At 46.2% G+C, this 22,298-nt stretch overlaps 1 protein-coding gene across 2 annotated transcripts in view; it reads right to left on the bottom strand.

The window, feature by feature from the left end:
• PMFBP1 (polyamine modulated factor 1 binding protein 1) overlaps nt 1-22,298 on the bottom strand; it is a 128,702-nt gene that overhangs the window by 69,103 nt on the left and 37,301 nt on the right. For both annotated transcript variants that reach the window (XM_066582497.1, XM_066582498.1), the window contains exon 3: nt 12,183-12,263. In XM_066582497.1, coding sequence (XP_066438594.1) covers nt 12,183-12,263 — 81 coding nt within the window. The remainder of the gene's footprint in view (nt 1-12,182; nt 12,264-22,298) is intronic.

Raw genomic sequence — 22,298 nt, 5'->3', positions numbered from 1 at the left:
GCTGTTGATCAAACACGGAGAATACACAAACCCCGAATGCTCGGAAAGAAGGCCAGCTGTATCGATGTCAGTTTTGGGGCCAAGTGCCATTTTTACGAAGCCTGGGCACCACATTTTCCAGCACTTATGGATGTGTAAAAGGTGGATGAAGCTTCTCGGTTCTGCCAACTATTTATGTTGGCATCCATATGAGAGAATGGTCACTTAAAACACCCGGTTTTGGGTGACTGACTACTGCAAAAATTCCGTAACTGTTAATGACGGCCGATGGCAAATCATAGTCTGCGAACATGTGATCTAGTCTGCCGGAACATTTCAGCAAACTGAAGCCTAAATTTAAAAAAAAGTGTATGGCATGCTCAGTCGAATCAAACCGGTCGTGCCATTTAGTGAGACTGGCGCATGCTGCACTGTGTGTGTAGGGGGATGGCACACCACGTGTACAGCATGCCAGCATTAAAGGGTTATCTGGGACTTCTACATAGGATAACTATATCAATGTGAGATCAATGGGGTTCCGACTCCCAACACCGCCGATCAGCTGTTTGAAGGTGGCTGTGGCCATCAGTCACATGGCCCTTCTGCATCTTAGTCCCATTCAAATGCATAGAATGTAGTTGCAATACTATACACCGCTGCTAAGCAATGAATGCGACTGCCCGGTATATAATGGAGAGACTGCGGCACCGTGGCCCCTTCAAACATCTGATCGGCCCTCTAATCTGATATTAATAACCGATCCTTCGATCATGTCCCAGAAAATGATCGCTATAAATATTGTATCCGTATACTCACACTTATGGCTTTATGTAAATACAGCTTTATCATAGATTAAACTAAATAGGAAAGGCACTCTGATCCCCACAGAACGGGCTTCTCTAACTTTTGGTGACCCGCTATCATCAGCAGGGAGGTGTAGCATTACAAGCCGGCCATCAAAGCCCAGCTCTGCCGAGAACACCACATGATCGGACTCTATGACTCCCATAGGCCCTAATAGGGTACATAGGCATTGGTACTCCCATTCAGACAGCCTTTTAACCAGTTGTTTGAGCAGGACACGAACAGCGCTGGTTTGCAGATTCTGGGTGTAAACAGCAAGGCTTCTAACAAGCAGATAGGAAAAAATTTTTACTAGGAACTGAAAACGTTAAAGTATTTAGGAAAGTTGAGAACTTTTTAATGCAGTGATCTAACCTAAATCCAAGTGGCTACAGTTCAATTCCTTCAAGCATGGATGGTCCTCATTTAAAGGGGATGTTCCTTTTCTTCTAGAAGGTAGCAAATTGTAGGATGTAACAAAACAGAATGTTATAATTGATTTGATCCCCCCTGCAGGTCCAGCGCTACCGCTCTGGTTCTCCCTGGTGGCTTTGATTACTTGACTGTAGCATGACATCCTTATACACTTGTGCCGTACGCGGCTGAGGCCAGTGGTTGGCTGCAGTGGTCACGTGTCAGGTAAAGAAATCCTGGCAAGTCGAACCTGAGAGATTAGTAACTTTTTCATGTTAGCACATTTGCTGCTTTAAAAGCGGTATTCCGGGACTTTTTGTACTTTTTCTATTGAACATCAATAGGTCATCCATAGATGATCAGTGGAGGGCTGCTGCTCGGCATCCCCACCAATCAAATATTGCAGGCGCAACTCCCGTTGACTTCAATGGAAGCTGCACCTGTAATACCAATCCAGGCCACTGCGCTATAGTCAAAGCTATCTGCTTCCTGCAGTGACAGCAGCACTGTGAAACAACTGATTGGCGGGGATATCGAGCATCAGACCCTCACCGATCAACTATTGATAACCTGGTCATTAATAGAGTGCAGAAAGACCTGGAATACCCCTTAAAAGGCATTGTCTGAGTTATTGAGTTTTTACTGAAACATGTACCCCAGGTGTAAATATAATAAACCAGCTAATACTCACCTCTTCAGAGTCCCTGTTGTGTCCACAGCCGCCGCCGCTCTAGGTCTTCCCTGTGATGTAATGTTTACTGGCTGCTGCAGCTAATGGCAGAGCTAAGTGATCGATTGCTGAGCTATGTCATTGGCTGCAGCAGCCTGTAAACAGTATGCCAGAGAGGAGACCCAGAACTGCAGAGATGGACACAGCAGGGATCTGGAGGAGGTAAGGATTAGCTGGTTTATTATTTTTACACATGGGGAACAGGTTTAATGAAAGAGTCAATAACTCAGACAACTACTTAAAAAAAAAAATCCTAACCTGGACAACAACTTTAAATGAATACTCAGGAGAATGTTTGTAGAGCTAACATGGGTTATAATGCAAGCATCAGTTCATCGTAAAGGCATCAATTATATATTTCTGCATGCTGTGGATGTAGCAATTGTGGAATCTGCCAAAATTCAGGGCTATATGGGCTATTGAAAGGGAGATGTAAGATGCAGAGCGCCTCATTACGATCATTAGTGAGATTGCATAAAAGGTCTAATGCAGATGTGGTCCATCAGTTGCAATAAGCATATAGGTGTAGGAACACGCAGCGACATTCAGCCTGCACCCTGGCATCTACAGTAACAGCAGTTCTCATCACTGACAGTCAGTGTGGATATTGCAGAGTTCAGCCTGCACATCAGCACCCTCTGCAGTCCAAGTGAGGAAATGCAACTTCACTGAAAAGCTGCATCCTAAATCCTCCTGCACATCTTATATTTGTGATAAAATGAACATCAAAATAGGATGCAATTAATTTCTACCACAGTAATACGTCTGATATTAACAGCCTAACACGGATCTGGAAAAATGGGCATCCCAGCATCAGGCTGGTGACAAGCAGGCCAGAATTTTCAAAAATAGTCGTTGCATATTTCTAAATATACAAGGAAACTTCCTGCTCCCAAATGATAATGAACAGCTGGCACTGACCTATAATACACTATATAATACATTCCCGTAGGGTATATAGTCCCATGCAGAACAAGTAGGTTGCAACTGAAAATCTGCCACATATATCTGCATGGGGTTGCATCTGCAACATGAGGATGGATTCCTGCAAACCCCATTCACATAATGGGACAAGTCTACAACACATCCACTGCCTGCAATACATAACCCTAAAACACAGCCAGGACCAGAGGAAGGGAAGTCATAGAATTCAGGAGATTTCCAGCAATCAATGGGTAAAACATAATTGACAAGCTAGGACCTGAGTATTTATTTAAAGAGGACCCCCGTGCTCTGCCGACAGATCGGTTCCCATAAATACTTGTATTCCCCATAAATCAACAATTCTGGAGCTTCTTTTCTTTAAATTCTGCATTGTGCTGTTCCTCTGTTATTCCTCCTGGAAATGTATGGCTAAATAAATAAAATCAACTGGATGTTAATATTCCCCTTGTCAGTAGGATGAGCCCCTACCCGACACATCATCAGCACTGACTGGACAGTGTCAATGTGCCCGCACATGTTGCAGAGATCCGCTCTAACTGCATGTGGCGCACTACCGATTACTGGATGGCACAAGGACTTGTTAGCGTTTCATCTGGTGATCTGCATGCGGTTATAGCGCCTCATGCGTCTGGCAATGATAAAATATTCTATACTGACCCGCATGGCCGATGCTGGCAGCTCCGGTCTGACACTGTATTTACAGGTTGTAGTCAGCATGTATACGGCACACATTGCAGTAAAGCCCCCTAGTGTAAGCACCGAGCCATGACTGACTGCTAGGGCGAAGTCACATTGTGATGTTTTCTTGGCAGACTGTTTTTGTGGGGTGGTTTGCCTTGATCTTCCCCAGTCATCTTTTTGCTGGGTACTCATGATACCGACCTCGGAAGGATGGGAGGTGGAGTCAACCTTGAGCCGGCTACCTGAACCATGCAGGGATTGAACTTGCAACCTTTAGGTGCAGTCAGTCACAAAACTCAATTGCAGAACCATGTGATTGGCTGCAGCAGCCTGTGATGTCCTGGACACAAGCAGTCTGTAAACATGACATTACTGGCGGGATTGGAGCTGATGGGACCCGGGAGAGGAGACTAAAGGATGTTTAGGCATGGAGAGAAGCAGATCAAATAAAAGTAAAATAAGACACCCTGTTAATAATAATAGTGTTAACACACAGTAAAAGTGACCCCTTTACTGAGTGTCCCCAAAAGTAGCTCTTTTAGAAAAAGTGATCCCCCCCAGTGGCCCCTTTTTGTAACAGTGCCCCGAAATGTGGACCTTTTTTTTTTTAAATAGAACTCCCAAATGTGGTCCCTTTAGTAATAGTACCCCTAAATGTAGCTCCTTATGGTAATAGTGCCTCCAAATGTGGCTCCTTCAGTAACTGAAACTCCAGTTGTGGCCTCTTAGTAACAATCCCCTAAGGATGGCCCCTTACCGTAAGATAAGTCCCCTGGCCACCCAGCATTGCTATGGCCGCTAACTTCATGTCACCCATCCGGCAGCATGTCAGCCTGTCTCCTCCTCTGTCTGCAGCATGGTCTGAGCGCTGAAGGCACAGACGAGCAGTCGGGCTCTGGTGCCACTGGGTTAGATGACTGAACGGCGATGAGAGAAAGTTGGATTTCCTGTCAGCACTTCTCAGTCACCTAACTTGGCGGCATCCGATCCAGACTGCTCCTCTGTGTCTCCAGCATTCAGACAGCGCTGCAGACAGAGGAGGAGTCAGGCTGCCAGATAGGCGACTGAGCGGTGGAGACAAAACGTTAGCGACTATAGCATAGTAACGCTGAGTGCCAAGATGGAGGGATGAAACAGACATTTTAATGCGGTGATGGGGCCTGGTCACAATTGCAACCGCTGCGACCCCTATAGCTATGCCACTATGTGAGAAGAAAGCTACACAACCACAGGGAGAGTAACCCTCCTGAAATGTACTAGTGTTCCAACTTGTATAGGGAGTTTACATGCAATGCTCTCTGGGAAGAATTATGCAAATTAGATCTCCACCAGATGGAAAACTGCCCTGTAAGTCAATATCCAACCCACTGAAGAGCCTTGAAACTATTGATATTGTACAAATCAGACCCTCATCTGCACTCCTGAACTGACATTATGCCGAATGGATTCAATTCAGGAGGTGATCGATGCCGGTAACCGTGTATAGGTGGAACCAACATTCATGTGATGGCTGGTTTAACACTAGGTCTGCCACCTCTACGTGTGGCGCAGGCTAAGCTCTCGCGCCACGTCAGAACAGGCAGGATTTGTTGCATTGAGGTTTATAAATATTTCACGGCCCTTTTTCATATTTGCAATGCGGCGCAGCTGTTAAAGACGAAAAAAATACCTAAAGGCTTGGCTTGTGCTGGTCTGTACCGCGCGCACACAAATCAAGTATCTGCTATCCACCTCGCAGTACTAAAGTCTCTCCCTTCGCTCCCCCGTGCTACTGATTTACCATTTTTATTACAAAGTGAAAGCTCTTAAGAGAAGGCAAAAAAAAAAATCTAATCAGGCTGAAGAGATAGAAAAGTTGCGCGGCTCGTGTGTGCCCCCTCCAGATTCTATCACCGCTCCATCTTCAATTCATTGCTTCCCGGTGTTGTTATGACACAGTTCCACAAATCAATGCAGACAGCGGAGGCAGGGCCCGGCGCTCCGAGGCAGCAGCATGGACCGGCTCCCTCAACTCCTATTTGCTAATAACATATAATAGCGGCTATTTGTGCTCGTGTTAAATCATACATTTCACTGTAGCTTTATTAAGGGATTTTTAAAACTCCTCTCCAAATTGGATTTTCTAGTTGCTTCCTAATTTCACAATCAATCATTTCAAAATGAAACTCATTGGCGAGCGGGACTGCAGGTGCCGCAGGGCTGGAGTGCAAGGCCTGAGATTACCCGGCATACGGCTACAAAAGCCGAACTAGTCAGCTAAAAACAAGGTGGCCACCCAGCTTTCCTGGACCCTGACAGACAAGTCGCATGATTATCTCCTTTTCCATGTTGCTGATAACAAGACACATTTGCTTTTCAGGAATCTGAGCAAGAGGGACGGCAGCTCCGATATCAGCTGGAATTGGTGCCCTATTGGTTGTCCCCCAGATGTACTAGAACATTAGGGCCGGGTTCACACAGGGCGGATTTGCCACAGAAATTCCGTGCGGAATTTTGCGGCGGCAAATCAGCCTGCGGCCGCTAATCCACTCTATGGGTGCGCTGGCTGCAACGGAAAAGCATGCGGCCAAGCCGCTCCAAAATACGCGGCTAAGTGCCGCAGGTTTTTCCCTGAGCTTTTCCGGGGTAAGTCTCGCGTTTTTCCGCTGCGGCAAAACCGCAAGATTTCCGGGGGGATACCGCCCTGTGTGAACCCAGCCTAAGGCCTCCTTCCCACGAGCGTGACGGGGTCCGCCGCGTAATATTACGCAGTGAAGCCCGTCACGGCGCCCCCCAGAGCCCCTATACTTACCTGCGGGAGATAGCGTGAAATCGCTTCCCCGCCCACCACCGCCACGTCACCGCCCACCACCGCCGCGTCACCGGCCGTGTCACGTGCACGGCCGGCCGTGTCACGTGACGCGGCCGGCCGCGTCATTTCGCGTCATATGACGCGCGGCGGTGGGCGGGAAAGCGTTTTTTCACGCTATCTCCCGCTGGTTACAGCGGGAGATAGCGTGAACGGACGGCTTCCATTGACTGCAATGGAAGCCGTCAGTGCGTACAGCCCGTCCTCACCCGCAGAAAATAGAGCATGCTGCGGGTGAGGACGGGAGAAATCGCGGTGCGTAATTCCGCGCTGGAATTACGCATCGTGAGCATTGTGCTATTAGGTTCAATAGAACCTAATAGCTGCGGGCAACGCAGCGGATTTTCGCCGCGAATTACGCGGCGGAAATCCGTTCGTGGGAAGGAGGCCTAAGAGGGCCAAGACTTTTCTACCACTAGACTAGGCACCTCCATACATTACTATTTAATTCAAGGTTACGCAACTTTCTACCGTATTAGAATGTTTGTTTTACTTTATCAGTTTTCAAGATCTCAGTTTGCTGTCAAGTGAATAGAAGAATTCCAGTTTACACTGCAGGCTGCAAACCTATACAGACCAACTAATCCTCACAGCTGAGAGTTTGCTACAGTTGTATCCAGTCTAGCCAATGAGATACATACAACAGCAGCACAAATCTCCCTTCTCTACTGATACCCAGTTTCCCTGAAAAGAAGACCTACCCTGATTTTTTGGGCTGTTCGGGGAGGCTTGAAATAGAAGCTCTACCCCTAAAATAAGCCCTGACTGCATTATATAAAAAAATATACACTACCTAGCAGGCTTGATATAGATCTCTCCTGCTGCTCTCTGGAGCTCCGATGCGCTTTTTGCAGTCCTATCAATGCCGTGGCTCAGCCAATTCATAAATCCCGCCTACACAACGTGATGACTGTGATTGGCTTTTCGACCGCTGCTCAGCCAATCACTGCAGCGCTCGATGAACCAATCACAGCCATCGCTTTGCTTCATTGCATCCTGGAAGCTGGTTTACAAATCCCGTAACCAGGAAGTGATCTTCTGTGGGCGGCCGGGGACTGCAAGAAGTGCGTCGAAGCTCTGGAGAGCAGCAGGAGGGATTTGGATCGAGCCTGCTAGGCAAGTATAAGACATCTCCCAAAATTAAGACCTGGCACCTCTTTTGGAGCAAAAACGAATATAAGACAGGGTATTATTTTCAGGGAAACATGGTAGTTGCTACAATGTATCACTCTGGGTTCAGGTTACTCACCTCATAGAGAATTGGCTAGACCAAGCTTTTCTCCTACGAGGGCCACATTGTCATACTGGACTACTTCGTAGGGATGCACTAAAACTTAGAGGTGTGTTACCATATGGGAGATGTATGGCATATCATGTCTCATAGGTGGGAGTCCTGCACCTACTGAGAGAATAGAAGTGTCTTCCCCCCTAGTCAGCACTCCAGAGACGGCGATTCATGCATGTGGCCTCTCCATTGTAGATGATGGGTGTTCTGGGAAGAGTCTAGTAATAAACTACAATGAAGAGAGCTTGTGGCATAGACAGCACTCATATGCTGCTCCCTACAGTGCTAGACAGGGGTCAGGGGACCCCACGAACCGCCTGTCATAGGGGGATCCATAGTTACACAATGCATCATTAATACTTGCTACACTCTCTGACATGGAAACTACATGCGAGCAGCCACAAAGACAAGCATATCCCTGTCCAGATCCCTGAAGGGGTGCACAGAACGGCATCGGGTCCTGCACCCCTGGGCTATGCTGTATACTACTGTAGTAAACGCTCATATGTGACAAAAATGGCGTCCGTGTCAGTTTTGTAGTTTTTGGCTGTAAATGAGAAGGTTTTCACTGGCAGCAAGCAGAGGTCATGGCAAAAAGTATATTATAACGATGAATATTATTTCCAGTCAATGGGATTTAGGCTGTTTTCACACGGGCGACAGCGCTACACATCACATCTATGTGAAGCCCATGCTTACCAACGGGTTCCTTCGCATTACTGATGTTTTGTAGCATGCTACGTTGCGAGAGAAAAAAAAAATCGCGGCATGCAGAATATTGCCAGGATTTGCAACATTTTGTAGCCCATGTTTCCTTATGGAGCCTTCCTTTGTGTTGCATCGCATGAAATCACGTTTTTTGTGCGGTGCGATGCAACTGTTACAATAGGAATTCCTACTGTTTGAGCCCTAAAATAAGCCCAAGCTGCCGTTGCTTTCCTGGTCAGCGGGTTCATAGATCCTGCCTCCAGGAAGCGCTGGCTCTGATTGGTTCTCCAGCGCCACAGCTCAGCCAATCAGAGCCAGCACTTCCTGGCAGGAATTATGAACCCCCAGAGCTTCGGGAGGAGAAGTGCAGTGGACTAGACAGCGTCAGTTAGGTAATGTATTGGGGGGATTTATAGGTTTTTTTTTATGCAACTAGGGGTTATTTTTGAAGTAGGGCTTATATTTCAAGCCCCCCCCCCCCCAATATCCCGCAAATGGAGAGCTACAAAGTCGCATGTCTTTGTAGGATGACAGAAAAAGCAGTGATATCGCACAGAAATCATGGGAACACAGCTGCCGCAGCTCTAGCGGTGATATTACTGTCGTCCATGTGGAAGAGGTCTATGGCCTCATTCACATGGGTTTTGCAACTTTGGTCCTTGTAAAAATTGTGGGTTTTCACTGCATGTGTATGTGCATTTCTGGTATCTATGTGCGTGTTTTTAGATCTGTGCCACATCAGTGTTTAGTGTTTTTCTAGAAAAGCAATGGAAAAAAAGACAAAAAGTAAATGGAAAAAAAGACAAAAAGTAAAGAAAAACAGATAAAAATAGGAATATAATTCCGGACTGTGCTTCTGCCTTATTAATCCCGTTTTTTTTGCTTCCCTCGCCAAGCTGAAAGCGATTCAATGTCCCCATATGTACGATAACATGCTGCATACCAAATAATATTAGGAAAGACAGAGTTGTTAAGTGATGAATTAGCAGACTGTCTATATGACAATGTGGAATGATTGGAGTCTGCATCAGCGAGTGGCGTCCCCGTGGTGCACAGTGTGCGGCGCAGGACAATATTGGCCGGCCTGTGTATGAAGCCTTCTGCGGATGAACCTATTGGCTGTGTACAGTATCATGGCCCCGAGCCCCGGTCCTGCAGCTCTCTCCTTGGTCACTGGTTTCCATCCTGCTGTTCTGTTTTCACGGTTTGAACCTTATGACAGCAGGAATAGCCTTGTGGTTCATTGATTACTACTACTGCATTGTAATAGCTTCAGCGGGTTCACCGAGGCCGGCAGCCAAAGTGGTGATATTAGATTCTGGATGGCAAAGGGCTGTGTGGATGTGCAGCGAGAGAAGATTGGGAGCCGGACAGACTTTTAAATATTAGCATAAAACACAGACTTTCAAGTCAAGTCTGATAATCGGAGATATTCTTGCGGAGTGTTAGCACGTAAATTAGCTGCCGTATTAGAGGATTGCATTTACAGCAATTCTCCACCCAAAAAACTACAGGTGTAAGAGGTTTAGGAGTTAGAAAAACATGCTTTCTTCTAAAACCCGCGCCATTCTTGTGCATGGACTGTACTTGTTATTACAGCTCAGGTTAATACGCTTAATTGAGGCTGCGGTGCAATACTAGTATACAGGACATATATAATGGTATTGGTATGTAAGAATCTGCAATATAAAAGGCGAGTGCCACATTAGGAATCCATCGCAACCATTTAGTATTTTAAGGGGGTTGTGCCAACATGGACAACAGAATGCAGGGCCCGGGGCAAATAGCTGATCGCCCGAGGCCCCACTTCCAGTACTTCCAGCAAACTGCTAACTTTGCAGGAGGAAGCCATAGGGTACATGCAGTTAAGTTCTAAAGTCTCCTAACTTTTTTTTCTTAGTAATAGGATTGAATAGAAACACGGTTTAGAAGACATGGGCGTTCTTTGAGATGAGCGAGACAGATGGCAGCATCGTCCGGTGCACAGAACCCACGTGACAGCGGCTGGCGTTAGAAACATTTGCAATACTTAAAATAGTGCCGTTTACGTTCCAAGGACGGCGTGCGATCATCGGTCTTCTTCACTTTTGTGGAATGACACCCATCAACATTCATCAGCAGTTGAGTGAGACGTGGAGAAGGTGTCATGGATGAGAACAATGTGCATTTATAGGTGTGACAGTGCCAAGAAGGCTGAACATCCTGTAGGAACGAAGCACAGGAGCCCTCGGCGCTCCGACAACAGGATTGTGGAAGGGGTTATGGCGGATAGCATCTGGGTATACCATCTTGGGGGGGGGAAGACCGGAAAATGTTTCCTCTAGGTGGGCGCCGCAAATGCATCAAGACATCCTTCTTCTCCTGGGGCAGCTCTTAGTCAGGGGTTTCTTAATGAAGTGGTCCTTCATGCTCCCTACTCACCTGACCTCGCCCCTAGCGATTTTTGGCTTTTTCCAGCACATTTTCCCGGTTTTCCAATGGACAATACAGACCCCTAAAAGAGCGTTCACAGCGGCCATACAACCATAGTGATACGTGGACATCAAGAGGGAGAGAATGCTGAGAAGGGACAAGACCTTCAGCTTTCTGGGGTAAGTAGTTTTTTTTTTTTTTGTTTTAGGAGACAGTAGAGCCTGAATGTATTATGGGACGGCCATTCAGATGGCGGCTTGCCTATAATACAAGAACAGCTTATGGTCTGCCAGGACAGGGGCCACTACTACAGAGCGATTGTCCATTCCAGCCCAAGATGGGGACGGGACACACCACTCGGCCATGTTCATATATACTAACAGGGCATGAACAGAGGTTGCCTTTAATGTCTGATGTCTAGTATATTGTATTTTAGATCCATTTCAGCATCTGTGAAAAAAAAGTCTAAATCCTTCCTGTCGCCCCTGTACAAGTGGACAGAGGGTGCAGGTAAGCCTAGTGACATTGTAACAAAATAACCGCACATACGGTCTGATACAATACTGGTACTTTATTGCGATAAACCCAAAGTGTCACCATGGACTTAAAATGTTGCCATCTCCCGTGAACCATTGCCCTATGACATACTTACTGCTTGAGACCCCGATAGGTAGATACAGAACTCCTCGTCTTACTGCCATCTCTGGATACTATGCGGCATAAACCGCTGACGTGTCAGATGTACATACACACACATTTATCTGCTTGTGCCAGCGGGTCTGTGTGCAAATGTCAAAGTGCATTAGGGTATGGCAAGAAGGAAGATGCACGCTGCATTTGTTAAAATGTCGCTATGCTACAATGTATCCTGAGAAGCGGCTCGTGAAAATGGCGTACTCAGCATAGTAGGCGCATACATACACATCCAAAAATATAATATATGCCATACCGTCTAGATGACTAGGGTCATTCTGGCTCCATACATAATATATATATTTTTTTATCAACGCCGGTCTTTCACAAACCCCCAAAGATTGCGAACCTCTAGCTCTGCGCCCCCCAGCTCCCCTGTCTGTGTTATTGGCGCACAAAGCTGAAAAGAAGGCAGGGAGAAGAAAAGAATAGAAGTAATAAAAATGTAATTACATAAAAATGCTAACGATATTCCATCTGTTCTTTCACTTGGCCTAGTGGGCTTCTCAGCTCCACGTCTTGCCATTACTGCAGCTCACAGCGACAGAATAATGGAAGTATTAACAGAGGGGGGCAGAGGAATCCTTATTAATCTGATGCATGAGGAATAGCAGCCATCATTACAGGGACGGGAAGGGACTCACGGATATTCCTGCCTGCAGCCGCTTGCTGTTCAGCGGGGAGCTTGTCACTGGTTCGCTCTCCGTTGCCCTGGAAACTGACTCCTGCAAAATAAAGATTATTAAAGCGCATATGATTATGGGCCGCTGCTGAATCACATTCTTATCACACAAATTTCATTTTTCAACCCAAATTGCATTTCAGAGGCCCCCCTCTCCTCCCCTCCCCAATCACACACGAAAATCTGACATAACCTTCTAGCCTCCTACACACGTCTTGAATAATTAGATGCCAGGATTTTAGATACACAGCGGTTTCAGACAATTACAATTGCACAGGGATGAAAAAAAAACACAGACACACAAACAGGACCGTTTACTGACACACAAGGGGAGATTAAATACAGGGACTGAAGGTGCGTTAGAATGTGATGACGCAATATGGAGATTCAGTGCAAACGCCCATACGGAAAGCGGGACATTGCAAGCGCTTTTGGCAAGATCCGTCCACGTAGAAGTCAATCGCAATCCCATATACCTCCACGTATTGATATATAGTCAATCGAACAAAACCAATAGACCCTTCCCTTTGTGAGGCTTGTGTGTTCTTTGCTTTGGCCAGAAATGATATGCAATCTTAGATGCAATTCCCTGCACTTGCCAGCAGAGGGAGCTCCAGACCTTCAGGGGAGACAGTCCTCAGAAGTGTTAATGATCACACCCAGTGACACAGAGAGCATAGGCCCAGTAAATAAATCATGTAACCCAAAAGCCTGCTGCAGCCCTCCTATATACACACACGCTGCGAGCCTTTGTCTTTATAGTGATGGGTAAGAACCCCCCTTCCTTCGTAGCGCAGTAAAGAGAACCTATGGATGTGCCGTCGACGTGGCATCAAGTCCATTTACATTAAAAAATGTTTGCCCATTATAAAAACAAAGGCAGACAAAAGCAGGATGGTTGTTGTAAACCTTCGCTGCTTATGGAGGATCCTCAAGGACCACGGACAGGGATTTAAAGCGCAAGGGCGGCTTGTAAGGAATAGAGACAGCGGCATCGTCAATAGAAGTCACTGGTATAAAATTCCATCATCTTGGATCTGGGATAGAGGAGATAAAGAGAATACTGCCCACAAGAGCTTACAATCTAAGGAGTCTGTAAGCAGGCTGTAAACGACAGATTTTTTTTGTAAGGTTCGAAAAAGTGAAGATTCGGCCATATTGGGTGAAATACTGCATGTTATGTGCAAATAATAGTGTCCCATAGGCCAATCACCCCATTGTGGGGGTCTAAGTGATCAATGGTTACATAGTAAAGGGGGATTTAGAGCCCTGACCTGGAGATGTAAAGGCGAGCCTGACACACTTAGGTGCAGCCGCTCCATTATAGTCTATAGAAATCATGGAAACGTCAGAGCAAAATGTATCATCCAGGTCTGTGGTTAAATAACCCTTCAAGGGTAAGAGACTAGACAAGCCATTTACCGCACCTGTATTTCGCTGTTATATTGGGCATGACAAGCTGTATACTTCAATGGGTTCACATGCTGTACTTGATTTGCCCTGTAGTCAGAGGGGTTGTCCTACATTCAGAATGGGCCATCAATAGTAGATTAGCAAGGGTCCTCTGACCGGGACCCGCTGATCAGCTCTTGGTTGGGTCAGTGCATTAAGCTAGCTGATTTCTGCAGGAAGCAGACAGCTCCATTCTCACTGTAGTGATCAGGTTTGGTACTACAGGCAAAGTTCCCATTCACTTCAATAGAAACTATGCCTGCAATACCAAGCCTGGCCACCACAGTGGGAATGGAGCTGTCTGCTTCCTGTAGAAAGCAGCTCAGGAGTCGTGTGGGGGGGGATGCCTTCTGACATATCCTATGGATGGGTCATGAATAGTTTACAACTGGACAACCCCTATATGACCCAGCACCCACTTACCCAGGAGTTAAGTTATTGCCGGGGTCCTAGTGCCAGTGCCCCAATAAACAGCTGATCTTCAAGAGGAGTCACAGCAGGACAGAGGTTGTCTGCTTTAACATCACTTTCAGCTTTGATCAAACATCCTAGAGAGATTTATTTAAAAGGGACAGTGTAAAACTGGCTATACCATTGGGCAACCCCTCAATGTGGCTGTCAAAAATGGGGTGTCGGATGATCCAAAGTACCCTGCTATCAAAGAGAATTTCTTCTAAAACGTCTAAGCAAATGAGAGATCTGACTAAAGGGGAAAAGCGGAAGAACCCTGAAGAAATGGCATATGACACGGCAGCATGCATAGTCTATGAGGAATCTGTGCAGTGTCCCCTTTAAGGACCAATGTTGGTTTTGAGCATGTTGGATGACTACAATAAAATCACTCACTTCCTCTCTCGGCGTCTCAGGGGGAAGTAAGGAAAAATAGCCGAGCAGCTTGTAGAAATAGAACAAAAATGTGTAAATCAGGCCTCCAATAATGTGACAGAACAGCAGTGAATATTACAATCACCTCCAGGACAACATCTGCTGTGCTCGTGCCGCCGCCGCACCCCCCCCCCCCTCCTGCCTTCGCCTGTGGATATATCTGTTTAGAATAATATGCATAAATGTGGTTACAAAACAGATTTCTGAACACATTTTATTTCTGTGTGTGGCAGAGTCCTTGTCTACCTCTTCGCTGACGGCGGGCCAAAGAGACGAGTAAACGTGGAAATATGTGGTCGTACTGGGGGTGAGCCCAGACTCAGGGACAGGGTCATCTAGGTACACCGTAATGCAATTTAGCCAAAGACACTGCAACACACTGCGTATGGGCTGCGGGCACCCGCCTCACTGCTGAGCAACGGGGCGGGAAATACAAGCAACGAGGAAAAAAAATAATTGTACTGCGCATGACCGCCTGCATGCCTCCGTGGTCATACGCAATACAGTCAAGTGCCGTACACAGGGTCACCCGCTGGGCTCACAGCTGGAATCCGCTGCGGCCTCCCGCATGCGGAATCGACCCACTTGTGAGAGTCCAGCCTAACACAGAGAAGGGAGGGCTATGGCAGAGAGAGGCCAGACAGCCAGGAGTGTTGTGTCCAATCTATGCAGCAGGACAGCATGCTAGGTGTAAGGAGTCGCAGACTCTACAACAGCAAAATGATGGGAAAGTTTTAAGGAAGAGCATTTAGAAAGTTGCTTAAAGGAAACCTGTCATGTCCCCACAGAAGCATAAACTAAGTTATTGTGCTGTAAGGGGATGTGACTGGGAGCCAATGTGATCCACCGCGGTGACTGTGAAATTGGCAAGAGGCAGATTTTCGTGCCACCATGCGCTGACTTCACCGGGTGACAGCGCTGAATCGCAGAACAAGGTGAGTATTAAAAAAAGTTTATTGGTGCTGCGGAGACAGGACAGATTCCCTTTAATTTTCCATTTAAGAAGCAAATTAATAAACATAACAATAATCGTCTTTGTTAAAATATAAACAAATAAAGCATAAAAGTGTTCATATCCATTAATGGCAAGATGACCGCTCAAAAAAAATCGCTCAAACGGCAGTTTGAGTGACAGTTTTGAGCGATCACTTTGTATAAGTGTGTAAATGAAGCTCATGCTGTATGCAGAAGACAAGCGGGACCGCTAGCTTCTGCATACAGCTGTTGTCTTCTCGGAGCGCACAGCTGGTATACAGCTGAGCGATCCGAGCGGGGCATGCTGGAGCGCTGACTTCTGTATACCCCGGCTGTGTTCACGGAGCGCACAGCTGGTATATAGCGGAGCGCTCCGAGCGGGGTATGCAGAACACAGCTGAAGCGCTGCCTTCTTCATACTCCGGCTGTGTTCTCCGAGCGGGATACCAGCAGAAACAATAGTATCAGCGGTATTCTGCTGAGAACTCATCGCGCGGCCCTGATAAGGCTCATCGTTCTCTTTCAGCTTGCTGAAAGACAACGATTAACGATTCATTAACGAAAACTGCACGACGTCCGTGTAATTAGTCCCAACGATTCTCGCTCGAAAGACGGCTTGAGCAATTTTTGAGTGAGAATCGTTGGACCTAAATAGGCCTTTAAGAACTTGCAACATTTAAGGCTGATCAAACACATGAAAGCTTATGTTCAAGTCAATGGCGACTGGCAGGCTGCCCCCCCAAATCTACTACAGTAGGAGCTGGGAACCTAGGATTGGCGTGGCTGGATTTGAAATATCTGATCCTAGTCTTTCTACTGAGACGAGCAGTACCAGAGGTGTCAGCCAGCCACTAATGCCATAGAGCAACAGACCTGCGTGGTCAGCCGGAATGAGCACATTTATAGTTGATGAATGAAGACTAAATTATTAGGTCAATGTCCTGCTTAAACAGGGATCACGGTGGGTCCAGCTCCTTGAAGTTCCTGATTATCAGAGCCTTGTGCGGTGCAGAGAGTGTTAAAGGCAACAGAATACAGTCCTGAGCCCTTGCTCACTACCTGAAGGTTGCGAGTTCAATCCCGCTTGGTTCAGGTAGCCGACTCAAGGTTGACTCAGCCTTCCATCCCTACTGAGGTTGGTAAAATGAGTACCCAGCTTTTGGGAGTGGTTAGGGGGTAAAATAAATAAATTACCTGAAAGCACTGTGAAATAAGTTGGCGCTATACAAAAAACAAGCTTTAATTTTATTTTACGAGTCCCTGGGCAAGTGTCATTCAATCGTACATTCTGCCTGCAATGGCAGAGGTAATGTAGATTTACATACTGCCAATTCAAATGCTTGGGCAACTATGTAAACCATTGCCCTGTTAATCCAGCGGGATGCAAACAGCTCTTACTTCGACTCATAAAAGGGGGGATCCAAGCAAGGACTTCTCCTTTATCCGCTTTGGCATGTGAGCCTTATTTACCGAAATGCATAATTCGCACTCAGTATTCAAGGCCTTTTAGCATTGATGTATGAAAAGTCTTTTAACCTCCCTCATCAATTTACATTTTGCATTTTTGTAATGTAGGCAATAAAAGTGAAGGATTCTCATTGTATCGGAATTTCTGTGTTCTCGATAAATTGAGCTAATTTGTGTCCTCTTCGCAATAATTGATTGCAGCGTTCTGTGAGTTATCATGGTTTGTAAGAACGAAGAAAGACATTTGTCCGTCCGGTTCAGTGATGTCATACAGGAGAGTGAAAGCTCTAGAATGACTCTAGAGGTAGGCAGACTAAAGCAGGATTCTGGAGAACAGCCAATCAGGGATCTTATAAAGGGTTCATTAACATAAAACGGGAAAACCAAGACATGACCGTGACGTGTGAATGAAACCTTAAGAGGATGACCAAGCGTTGCTGGGTAGGCAAAAATCATACAGTCATGTGGTTTTACCTCAAATCAGCTGTTCTCACAAATTATTGTTAATGTCCGCTTGATTTTGTGAATAATCAGTAATCAAAAAACAAAACAAAAAACACAAAAAACCCAACAACTGGCGCAGTCCTTAAAGGGGTATTCCAGGCACAGACTAACTTAAAGGGGTTGTCCCGCGGCAGCAAGTGGGTCTATACACTTCTGTATGGCCATAATAATGCACTTTGTAATGTACATTGTGCATTAATTATGAGCCATACAGAAGTTATAAAAAGTTTTATACTTACCTGCTCCGTTGCTGGCGTCCTCGCTCCCATGGAGCCGACTAATTTTCGCCCTCCGATGGCCAAATTAGCCGCGCTTGCGCAGTCCGGGTCTTCTGCAGTCTTCTATGGGGCCGCTGGTGTAGAATGCCGGCTCCGTGTAGCTCCGCCCCGTCACGTGCCGATTCCAGCCAATCAGGAGGCTGGAATCGGCAATGGACCGCACAGAAGCCCTGCGGTCCACGGAGACAGAGGATCCCGGCGGCCATCTTCAGCAGGTGAGTATGAAGACGCCGGACCGCCGGGATTCAGGTAAGCGCTGTGCGGGTTGTTTTTTTAACCCCTGCATCGGGGTTGTCTCGCGCCGAACGGGGAAGGGGGGGTTAAAAAAAAAAAAAATAAACCTTTCGGCGCGGGACAACCCCTTTAAGTCTAATGTACTTCATCACAATAAGTCATTGCATAATAGGTTCACTGTACCTGGTCTACTCTCCCATTTTTTTTTAATCTGTGTCATGTGACCCTCAGTCTGAAAAATATTTCCACTTCCTCTAACATTTTGTCCACATTTGCTACTTCCTGCCCTGTCCATAGCCTCCAACGCCCTGTGAGCAGAGCATGATGGGAGGATAAGAGTGGAGGCACTGCGCTGTATACTCACGGAAGGTCCTGTCTGTCGGCTTCAGCAGGCTTTCTCTGGCACTCTGAATGAGAGGGAGGTTGGTGCAGGTAAGTTGTAGGACCTGTGAGCTGTGGGCGGAGCTACTGCGTGGGCCTATAAACAAGCTCAGTGCATGCTGGGAGTTGTAGGTAATGGTCTGTTGCGGTGTTTACTGTGGAAGTAATACTTGTAAACACCACGGCAGATCGGTGGCTGCCCGGGACGAAGAAGAGGGTCCAGAGACGGCAGATAAAAAAGGTACAGGCTGCGGCTACTTAGCGGTACATGTTGCGGAAATACTACGGATTTCCTGTTAAATTTCCGCAGCTTAGAGTTAGTCTAGTTACAGCATAAAATCTGCAGCGTTTTTCCCGACTACATGCGAGCACGGATTTGCTTTCATCCCAATCACTTTAGGCCTCCTGCACACGGACGGATTTGCATTGCGAAATTTGGAGCGGGACTGCCTCCGGACTCTGCAGCAAATGCAGCCCATAGCATGCTATGAGAAAACGTGATTTCCTGCCCATGAGCGGAAATCGATTGCAATTTTCCACTTGCGGGGGAGAAGTCACAGCATGCTGCGATTTTGCGCGAGCTACGAACATCCGGCTTCCATTAAAGTCAATGGAAGCCGTCCATCCTGTGGTCATTCTGCAATCATCATTGAGAAAGATTGGTTCAGCCCAAGAGTTTTTAGAGTAGCACAACCAAAAATCGGCCATAAAAAGAAGGCTACACAGAGACTTAACGGGGTATTCCGGGCTTTTATGATTGATGACCTTTCCTCAGGATAGGTCATCAATAGTTGATTGGCGGCGATTTACCGGCCAGGATCCTCGCTGATCAGATGATATTACAACAGGGCCGACTCCTCATTGTGATCAAAGCTGGGAGTACAATAGGACTCATCGCTCCCATTGATTTCAATGGGAGTAAAGCCACCTCTTGCGCTTCAGACCCTGACCACCGATGACCACATCCAGCCCCACTGCACTGGCAATGGGCTAGAGGGTCAGCTGTTCAGCGGCGACCCCAATTGGCGGACCACTGCCGATCAACAAATCTAAGGATAGGTCATCAATAGCACAAGCCTGGAAACCCTCTTCAAAATGTGCTCCTTATGGAAAAATGACTTGCAACTACACCATGAATTTCCAATATGGTCTTACCTTTCTGCAAACGTTCCCAGGTTGCATGCAATAATAGAAAGGTTAGCACTATACTTCTGACGATCAATCTGAAAATGAATGCGTCTAGCCATAGAGGTATCATCTACTATTAGAGGATTCTAAAAACTGGCAACTTGTCCTTTAATACGGACTAAACCTGTTTATTAGACTACAAATATATTGGAACCATAGCAACAAAGAGTTAGGTGCAAGAACCTCAAAAAAAAACAAAAAAAAAAAACTTGTCGACTGTTTGCAATGGTCATTTAGAAATACATAACCTGTTTGTGAATATCCCTTTTATGTCTTCCACCAGAGATGTGCAGCCTTCACAAAGACACTTATTAACACAAGGACACACTATGGGGTCCCAGCCATCCCCCCACGTTAATACTTGAATCAAAGCCGTTACTGCTGGGGAGGAAAAAAAAAAAAAAAGAAACAAAAAAAACCATGCTTTGCAGTTGGAAACCTGTTTCTAATCAGCGGATACTCCTGTGGGGTCAGATAAAAGTGATTAGCTTATTAAAAGCATAGCTTTGCTATTTAATAAGCAAAAAATGATTAGAAATTCTAGCAGAGAAGCTGATAATTTCAGCCTTTCTAGTTAAGACAGCAAAATTGCATTCATTATTAGTGTCTAGATTCATTAACAATTCAATTTATAGATATTAATGCTTATAATGCATGCTCCGCTTGCCAAAACTTGGAAGAGAAATTGTTTCAATTAACTTTCATGGATCACAAGTCCTACAGGATAAGTATTTTTAGACAAAAAGATACAAACACTTCCCTCCAGCAATGCTAATGCACAGATGGATCTCTCCTGTAAGGTCACCGGGACGAGGGATGGGGGAGAACCAAATTACTTTCGGGGGAGATAAGACAAAACAGATGCCCCCCTGACGGCCGGTCTTGGTAGACAGGCACATTCAGATGTTGGAGATTTGGATTATTTCTTGGGATTGTTATTTGAGAAAAAAGTCAGATCTGACTACAATAGAAAGAAACTACTCCTATACTCCCAGTACAGCACTGGGCCCGATGGGTTGGACTGGGTGTACTGGAATGCACTTGGCATAGGGTTACAACGTGCAGGTATTAGTGTATCTTGACGCCACCAGGAAGTGCTGGTGGAGACAAGAGTGACAGGGGAGTGATGCCCCCTGCAGTTGATTGGTTAGAAAAAAATGGGTTGGCTGCAGGTCCTGTGAGGGCAGAGTAAGTATTCAGTGTCGACTCCCACCCTGGAGTAGTCACCCAATCAGGAGCTAGGGGTGTGACAGGGGTGTTTCTTCTGTCAAACTTGCTTCATGGTGGTGTCAATACACACTAATACCCAACTTGAATAAGGCCTGCACATAGAGTCTCTGCTACTATGAAGCCGTACACCCATGTGCTATATTTTAGCACATATTAGCGGGTTGATCTAAACATCAAGCAATACTTCTAGGGTATAATAGCTCCACCATATGCAATCCAATACGTCACAGAGGTCAGCTCTGTCCACATTGTCTCAGCCTGGGGTGCTATTGCGAGCACAGTGCCCATTGAATTCAATGCAATACCAACCTTGGCCACTGTAACGTAGTGAGAGCTGTCCGCTTGCGGTTCTGGTTGCACTGACAGCTGAGCCGGCAAACATCTGATTGGCCAAGATCCTGATGATCAACTATTGAGGACCTATTCTGAGGATAGGCCATCAGCAGTAAAGTTCTGGACAACCCCCTTAGCAGTATATTGAAATTCCTGTAATTAACACAGTAATCTAGAATCATCCTGATATAATGGACTCTACGTCCTGGAAACTAGCTATAAAGGTGCAGCATCCAACACGGCCATGTGATGTGCATCTTGTATACGTGCTGAATTATTCTCAGATTAGCAAGGTTGTTACTATAGCTCCAGGTATTATACAGTAAACAGGCCAAACAAACAGAGCCAAGACCATTTCTCTTTAGACTGATGCTCTATACGAGTCTGTATACGACCCAGAGAATCATTCTTGAATATATAACATTACCCAGGGAAGCGTCCTTTTATCCACTTCTAGGTGAAGCAGCTGATCAGAGGGGTTCCCAGGTGAAAGACCTCCACAGATAGACCATTAATAGTTTACAACTGGACAACCCTGTTAATGCGATGTGTTGCAAAGGTAGCCATTACCTTCTCTGCTGATTGCCAATACTACCTCTCACTTAACTGGAGCAACCAGTGTCAGGCAGCTGCTGCCAAAGCAAATAGGATCATGGGGTGCATCAGAAGAGGTCTAGTGGCAGATGAGAACATTGTTGTTCTTCTTTACAAGTCACTGGTCAGACCACACATGGAATATTGAAGACAGTTTTGGGCACTGGGACTCAAGAAGGGCACATCAGAGCTTGAGCGGGTACAAAGGCGGGGAACTAAAGTAATAAATGGAATGGGCGGACTACAATACCCAGAGAGATTATCAAAATTGGGATTAATTTGTTTAGAAAAAAAAGACAGCTGAGAGGCGACCTAATAACTATGTATAATACATCAGGGGGACAATATGGAGAGCTCTCCCATCATCTATTTATACCCAGGACTGTAACAAGGGAGCGCCCCCTACGTCTAGAGAGGAAAGAAGGTTTCTGCACTGACATAGAAGAGGGTTCTTTACTGTACGAGCAGTGAGACTATGGAACTCCCTGCCTGAGGACGTTGTGATGGCGAATTCAATAAAAAAAGAGCTTGAGCGGGGCCTGGATGCCTTTCTTGAG

The sequence above is a fragment of the Eleutherodactylus coqui genome, chromosome 11 (genome assembly GCF_035609145.1).
Source record: "Eleutherodactylus coqui strain aEleCoq1 chromosome 11, aEleCoq1.hap1, whole genome shotgun sequence".
Taxonomy (NCBI): Eukaryota; Metazoa; Chordata; class Amphibia; order Anura; family Eleutherodactylidae; genus Eleutherodactylus; species Eleutherodactylus coqui.
This window is presented reverse-complemented; position numbering and strand designations above follow the sequence as displayed.